Source organism: Dromiciops gliroides, chromosome 4, assembly GCF_019393635.1.
Source record: "Dromiciops gliroides isolate mDroGli1 chromosome 4, mDroGli1.pri, whole genome shotgun sequence".
Classification (NCBI taxonomy): domain Eukaryota; kingdom Metazoa; phylum Chordata; class Mammalia; order Microbiotheria; family Microbiotheriidae; genus Dromiciops; species Dromiciops gliroides.
Genome location: NC_057864.1, coordinates 26,212,578 through 26,220,792, shown reverse-complemented (window position 1 = coordinate 26,220,792; position 8,215 = coordinate 26,212,578). Strand labels below are relative to the sequence as shown.

At 47.3% G+C, this 8,215-nt stretch overlaps 1 protein-coding gene across 1 annotated transcript; it reads right to left on the bottom strand.

Moving 5' to 3' along the window:
* Positions 1-419: 419 nt before the first annotated feature.
* Positions 420-7,914, bottom strand: LOC122752750 (cytochrome c oxidase assembly factor 7). Its single transcript, XM_043999644.1, has 3 exons — positions 7,763-7,914; positions 5,023-5,163; positions 420-1,687 (listed from the first exon to the last, which is right to left on the bottom strand). Exons 1-3 carry the CDS (start codon positions 7,866-7,868, stop codon positions 1,239-1,241), a joined length of 696 nt encoding a protein of 231 aa, XP_043855579.1. The 5' UTR covers positions 7,869-7,914; the 3' UTR covers positions 420-1,238.
* Between the last annotated feature and the right edge of the window lie 301 nt (positions 7,915-8,215).

Here is an 8,215-nt window from a genome sequence, read left to right as displayed (position 1 = left end):
CACAATGACTTCAAAACAAAGTGAATTAAAAAAACCTACCTGAATTAAAGAGAAAAAGTGAGATCTTTATTAATTTGCCTTCTAAATTAACTTTCATAGTGCAAAAGCTTTTAATATTCATTTCACTGTTTTGAATACAGTGACTTAAGCTTCTCTCTGCTCCTTGGACAGAACCTGCCAAATGGGAATGTACAAATGATCCAATTTGCCATATGAACTTTTAGACAATCAGAGAACGCTCTCTTCCATGTATGGCAACAGCAAGGCAGGTGGGAAGAGAAATAATCTTGTGCAACAACTGTGCTCCACTGCCCTCTAGTGCTAAACCAAGGGCTTACTAGAAAAACGGAAATGTTTTTCCAAGTCATTTTTAAACCTTAACCCCCCACCTGCAATCTAGTTAAATAATACATCAATAATAAATTAAATTAATTTATTCACAAGGCAATTTCAAAGGCTCAGTTCAAACATTACAATCTTTTGCTTTAGAACTTTTCATGGATGTCTCTACACACCCAATAATCTAGGGTCTGAACATTTAAGGCAAACGGGTATCTGGAATGTCAGTTTCACTTAATTATCAGCCAGTGTGATGTCTCCAGGGAAGCTTGGGCTGCGATGTCTTTAGTTCTTATTCTTGGCCCTGCATGATAATGACAGGTAACTCTTTAGACTGCACATTACTGCTGAATATCATTAATGTTTTCCACAAAAATCATCATTCTAGGAGGTGGAAATGATTACAACTGCAATGATTGACAGAAGATGGATAGGTACAAAGAAGTCTCACTCTCAGGGAATGATGAGCACCTCGTGATTTTCACATTCCCACAAATTCCCCCCAAATGAAACCATACAAACCCAGAAATACACAAGGAGCTGGACGCACACACGCGCTCACACACAAGCCTCATGTGCACACACCTGCCCCGACACTTTGTGAGGTGCCTCCATGATTCACTGGGCCCCTCTGGTTACTTCTTCCCCCAACTCCCACCTCCCCAATGCTCTCCAGTCCCTCCACTTTGGGGGAGCTGCTTAGAGCCCAGCCTCCATGGTGTACAGATTGATTCAGACATTTTAGAGAAAATAACTATCTCACAGGCAACACAGACCACAGCACCTGGTACAAATAATACCAGCAGCCAACACACCATAGGCTTTTCCTGCACCAGAGATGTATCCCTGTGAAAGTCCATACATTTCCGGGTGGGGGGAGAGGAGACTGGCTGATCACCTCACACCCCAAATGTCAAGGGCTGGACCCCTTTCTGCTGTTCCTTATGTAACTGCTGGGCCCTGTTCTTGAGGGCCTCGGCCTTGGCAGCATCCTTAGCAACCCCATCTCCCAATTTATACATGCGGCTGGCATTGGCACAGGCCCAGATGTGGCCCAGGTCACAGGCTTTCAGAGAGTACTTCAAAGCCAGGCTCATGTCCTTGGGGACACTTGGGGACCCCTGGAGGTACATGGCACTGAGATTGAAGCAGCTAGGAGCATAGTTGCCATCACAGGCCCTTGTATAGTAGTCTCGGGCTCGCACCAGGTCTGGCTCATCGCTGCTGATTCGCCCGTCTTGGGTCAGCAGTCCAACATTGTGACAAGCATTTATCGACTTCTTCCCAGGTTTCTCACAAGCCTTTAAATAACAGTCATAGGAATTTTTCAAGTTCTGGGGTAATCCTCCTATAGGCAAAGAGAGGGAAGAAAAGAAATTCATGTCAGGTCAGAACTTTTAATACTTGGGGCAGCTAGGTGGCATAATGGATAAAGCACTGGCCCTGGATTCAGGAGGATCTGAGTTCAAATCTAGCCTCAGACACTTGACACTTACTAGCTGTGTGACCCTGGGCAAGTCACTTAACCCCCATTGCCCTGCCCCCCACCAAAAAGAACTTTTAATACTTGAAGAACAAACCTGCCAGCAAAACCCTAGAAAACAGTCAATTACAGAATGACTAGTTTTGAGCCCACAAAGCCTCTTTTTCCTCATGTGGCTGAGCCATAATATCAACTTGAGATGAGGACTGGTAAAATAATTCTGTTATCTATCATTGTAAGTCTGGGGCAGGGATGCTGGAGGGGACAGTGAGAAGGGCTGAGAACTCAAGAGACTTATGGGAAGATAGGAATGAACTGACACAGAATGAAATAGGAACCAGGAGTCCACAAAAAGATCAAGGCGAACAACTGTTAAGGGCTAAAATTCTAGCTAAACTGTCTAAAATATCTAATGAGTGGTCGCCAATAAATTATAAGCTTTAGCAAGAGTTAGACTTTTAAGCATTTATTAAGGAGAATAAGAATTTGGTAAAGAGAGAGAGAAAGGCCTAGATTCCTATCTATTAAAGGGAGCGCACATTTCTAGCTCCGCTCTCCACCAGAGTCCAGAGGAAAGAGTGTGAGACTGAGCCGCCAGTCTCTTCCTTCCTCCTCCCAGGAGCCCGCATCACTTCCTTTTCCAAAGAAAAGACTCCTGGTCTTGCCCTCAAAGACCTTCGCTTCATGGGCGGAACTCTTCTACAGTAAGTCTCCAGCAGGTGGCGTCATTCCAATCATTACACAACAATACCAGCTCAGAATTCTGATCCAATCTCTGACCTGTCCTAACTTCCAAGGGGTGAATGACTGTGAAACAAGCTGCCAACCATACAGCACAGACACGGGAGAATCTACACAGATGTGAGGTGACATGGGCTTTTCAGACACAGTGTTCTGGTTTATTGTGCTTACCTGTATATTTTGTTACAAGGGAGGGGTCTACTGGAGGAGGAGAGGTCACTGGGAATGACAGGGCTGGGTGTTAAAAAAGGGCATCCATAAAATATTTTCCTTAAGAGACTGAAGACACCTGGGTGGAGAGGGATTCCTACATCCAGGAAGATGGAAGCAGTCGAGTCTCATGATCAAGTTGTATTCTCAGCAAGAGGAACTGAAGACTTTTAGCCCACCTCCTCATCAGAAAAAGTCTACCATGTGACACTTACTAGCTGTGTGACCCTGGGTAAGTCACTTAACCCCCCCCATAAATATATATATAAATATATATATATATATATATAAAAAGAAGGGAAAAAAAGTCTACCCACTCATTAATCATTAACCAATTAAGGTTGCTTCTTGCCTGTCAGAGTACCTCCTTTTCCAAAGGTATTGAAGCATTCAGGGACCGCCATGGTTTTGCCTTTGGTTGATGAGAAAGACCACTAACCATCAATTTATTATTTGCTAGCCTAATTAAGAAATTGATTATTAATTACCAGGAGAACAAAATTGATTGAAGACCTCACTAGTCCCCTGAGGTGTAAAACCTCCTCAAGGGAAAGCATCCTATCAACTACTAAAGAATATAAAGACAAATAAATCCTGGTGCCTGGTGCCAATAATAGGGGTTAAACACGCTGAGTCAATCATAAAGCTCAAAATAACAGAATCAGACTTGTTTTGAAATGCACAAAATCATTCAACAATCAACAGCCAATTTGAGAGCAGCAAGCATGGCAGCACCTAATCAAGGAAGCTGAAAGGGCTCTTGGAGGCCCTCACCTCTGATGCTCCATCTGAAAGAGGAGGACGGCAGAGGAGGCCCCAGGAGGGGAGGTCACACAGACTGGAAGGGTCAGAGCCAGAACTATGTATGTTCTAAGGATCTTATTCAAAAGAAAAAACCCATTATGTCAAAAAGCCAGAAAACCAGAAATGATCTAGAAGCTGAATAAGCTGTGTTCTGTCAATGGAATATTACCGAGCCATAAACGTAATGAATATGAAGAATATAAATAGAAATGATTTCTGATGATGCAGAGCAGACTCAAAGAACATACACAATAAATACTGATTAAGAACCTACTATTGGGGGCGGCTAGGTGGCGCAGTAGACAAAGCACCGGCCCTGGATTCAGAAGTACCTGAGTTCAAATCCGGCCTCAGACACTTAACACTTACTAGCTGTGTGACCCTGGGCAAGTCACTTAACCCCCATTGCCCCACAAAAAAAACAAACAAACAAAACCTACTATGTACCAGGGAAACTAAGCAGTGGGGACCAGAAAGAGGCAAAAGACATCCCCTGCCCTCAGAGAGCTCACAATCTAATGGGAGATGATAAGCAGATAAATCTGCACAAACCAGCTATGTAGAAGATAAACAGAAATAATTAACAGAGGGAAAGCACATTGGGAAAGGCTTCCTTCGGAAGGTGAGAGTTCAGCAGGGATGAAGAAAGGCAGGGAGGTCAGGAGGTGCAGATGAGGAGGGAGCACTCCAGGCCTGGAGAACAACCAGTGAAAACACCCAGAGCAGAGAGATGGGGGTGTCTTGGAGGCCAGTGTCACAGAGTACATGGGGAGGGATCATGGGGAGCGACACATAAGAAGAATGGAAGACTAGGAGGAGGCTGGGTCATAAAGGGCTTTGAATGCCCAAAAAAGGATTTTGTATTTGATTCTGGAGGCGATAGAGCTTCCTGGAGTATTTGAGGAGGGAGATAGGGTCAGTCCTGAGCGATAAGGAAAACACTCTGTTGGCTCAATGGAGGGTGAGCTGGAGTGGGGAGAGATTTGAGGCAGGGAAACCCACGAGCAGCTACTGCAATAATCCAGGTGTGAGGTGATGAGGGCAGCATTAGAGGAGAGAAGGGACTGTATTCCAGAGACGTTGCAAAAGTGCAGTCCACAGGCCCTGGCAACCCCTTACATTTGGGGACGCCAAAGACGATGAAGAATCAAGGAAAACATGCAGGTTTCGAGCTGGGACTGAGAAGACAGTGGTGCCCTCAACACTAACAGGGAAGCTTGGAAGGGGGAGGGTTTGGGGCTAAGACAACCTAAGTTCAGTTTCTGATATGCTGAGTTGAAGATAAGAGTTACTGACAAGCTCTATAAAAGGCTCCAGACGAGGCACCATGGAAGTGACCATGAAGACGAAGACCTAGTTTCAGCCGCTGCAGAATCTACAGGCCAGGCTGGAGACAAGACATGTATATACGGTCTGGGCTGACTGGGAGGGCCCCTTCTTTTTACCTTTCCCTGTTGCATAATACGCTCCCAGTTTGTAGCAGCTGTCGCTATGGTGGTTGTCTTCACAATTGAACTTCAATACCTTGGCTGCCTCATCAAAGTTCTTCTGGATCCCTTCTAGAAAATCGACCAGCCTGTGGCAACCTAGGGCAGAAACCAAAGGGCACAAGTCAGTCGTCACTGCCCGGGCTGGCTGGGGGGTGGAGGTCTGGGACCACCCCAATAGGTCACAAGAAAGTCCCAGGCCAATCCTCTGATTTTTAAGTTGGTAACATAAATAGCTTAATAGCCAGCACTGATATAACCCCATAAAGTGTGCTAAACTAAGCAGGTTCCATCTTCTCTCTACTGAGGGAGGGGATGTTATTTATTCCCACTTACAGATAAGGAAACAGAATAGGAGATGAAGTGTCTTGCCCAGGGCCACACAACCCTTTATCCACAGAGGCAGAAATCCAACGCTAGTGTTCCTGACCTCACCCCTAATACTCCACCCACTGCACCACCTAGAAAACAGTCCTAACTTCCAAAAATCAGGTTCTTCAACTGGTTTATAGAGAACTGAAAGGGACCTTAGAGAATGTCTGCCTTTTACCAACAAGGACACTGGGGTGCTGAGCCATCAGATGACTGGCCCAAGGTCATGCAAAGTTTAAGGAAGCTCAGCTCTTGGCCTCACACCTTGGTCTCTTCCCACACATCAGCCATCCATGGCTTTAAGGGCTCAGGCCCCACCTTGAGGCCTCCAGAAATCCTTCCTTTCCCTTCCTGCTTGTGTTCTAAGTGGAAAGTCAGAGGGAAGCTACTGTATCCATGTATCCCACTACTCTATGAGGAAAAGGGAATGAATACTAACAATTACGAGAACCATGAGAGATTGTACACAGGTTGAACCTTGAAAGAAACAAGGAATTTTAAGAGGCAGAGGTGCAGAGAGAGGAGAGGTAGAGATGGAGAGAGAAAAAGAGAAAGTAAATAGGGGTAACCTCAAAGGGGGGGGGGGGACACGGGGGATAGGACAGACAGGACGGACACACACACACACACACACACACACACACACACGACTGAAATTTGAGCTTACACTACTAGTCAAATATCTCTGCCTCCAGGCTTCCCTCAATACCAGCTACAGGAAGTCCTTCCCCTCTCTTAATTATTCCCTATTTATCCTGTCCATAGCTTGTTTGTACAAAGTTATTCACATATAGTCTCCATTAGATTGTGAGCTCCTTGAGAGCAGGGATCCTCTTTTGCCTTTGTAGCCCCAATGCCTGCTTAATAAATATTCATACTATGAGACCCTAAGGCACTATGCAAATGCTAATTGGTTTTTTTGGCTATTACTTGTTATTGTTATAGTTCACATATTATATGAAGCATAATGTCATATTATGTATATTATTATTACATTTGATCCTGGAGATAATAAGAAGCCATTGGTGTAGTGGGGGAAGGGTTGAAATGATCAAATTGATCATGAGGCATCCCAAAGAATTACAAGACTCAGTGACTCGGTTTCCCAAGTTTTATTAAAATACTGTGAGGCCACAGGGAGAATCACCCAAAGGTGTCTTGAACAGAGAGAGGAAAATGGTCATATTTATAGTGAGAAAAGTGGGTTATCTCCTCATTATCCTAATCTCTTCCTTGTGGGAGGTTCACATCCTATTTTGGACTGGGGGGCAAGTACCTTTCGAACTAGGGGTACCTTTTTGGGTTTTTGTTTTTGTTTTTTTGGCAGGGCAATGGGGGTTAAGTGACTTGCCCAGGGTCACACAGCTAGTAAGTGACAAGTGTCTGAGGCCGGATTTGAACTCAGGTACTCCTGAATCCAGGGCCGGTGCTCTATCCACTGCACCACCTAGCCGCCCCATCCTTTTTGGGTTTTAAACGGCTTAAGGTGAATTAAGGACACATTTGGTCTGTCTGCACACGTTCCTAAAAGACATGTTTAAGCTTGTCAGACCCCTCAACCTCCCACCCACCCAGGGTCTCTCGGCTTAGGCTATCTCTCTACTTTAAGATCTGGTTTCTAGGTGCAGTTTCTGTTTCCTGTCATCTAGAAATATTAATGGCTATTAATGATTAATGGTCCCTGGTTACCTTCTCCTTAGGCTTCTGTTGATAGGGACTCAAGCCCAAGAGTTACACTTGACATTCAAACCTTAGTCCCTCTGTTAGCCCTTTTAGCTTGCGTTGACAGGTTATCCATTGGCCCCTTTAAGAGCTCAGCTCTTAGGTTCTGTTGACCCCTCCCGGCCTCCTCCATCACTCACAGACTGAGTAGAACGGGGCCATGATCGGACCTGCGCTTTAGGAAGGTCACTGGAGCAGGGCCAGGGGCATCGGGCACAGACACTGAGGTTGCGGCCCGAACAGTGCGGGGGTCCGAGGAAAGCCCGGGGGGGGGGGGGCGGAGATGAGCTGGGGAGGGGCCGATAGGGAGGACCAAAGGGGCGGGGTCAGAAGGGACTGAGGAGGATTGAGGGCTGGGGGCGGGGCTGATAGAGGAAGGTCGTCGGAAGGAGACTAATGGAGGAGGGCTAGGGAAGGAGGCTAGGGCAGGGGACCGAGGCTGACGGAGGAAGCCCGGGAAAAGGAGACCCGAGGCCGGGGGTCCCAGGGAACGAGGCCGCCTCGGGCCCGGACCCTCCTCCCGCTCCCTTCTTGCTTTCCCTACCCAGCCCCGGCTGAAGTCCCTGGGCCGAGCCCCGCCCCGACTTCCCCGCGCCCGACTCGCCTTCTGGGTCCTTCTCCTTGTAGCACTGGTAGTTACACTCCACCTCCATGTTCTCAAGGAAAGATGCCACCTGCTCTTCATCTTCAAAATCCACCAGACCCGCCATGACCGCCGCTGCCGCGCCGCGCCGCCCCGCGAGCCAGTCAGAGCGGACCCCGCTGAGGTCATGTGACCCGGACCGAGGACGTGCACCTACTGAGGCTGCGCGCGGAGAGGAGGCGGGGGAAGAGGGGGAAGGGAGGGGAGGGGCGGGGGAAGAGGGGGAAGGGAGGGGAGGGGCGGGGAAAAGAGGGGAGGAAGGGAGCCGGAAGAAGGGCAGGAGAAAGGAGAGAAGCAGGACTTTTGAAGCACCTGCTTTGCCCCAGATTCTGCGCTGAGCGCATTTGCTCGGGGCACACTGCGCCCCCTGGTGCCCAGAGAGGATCGCGGCAATAACCAACAGTTATGTCGTTT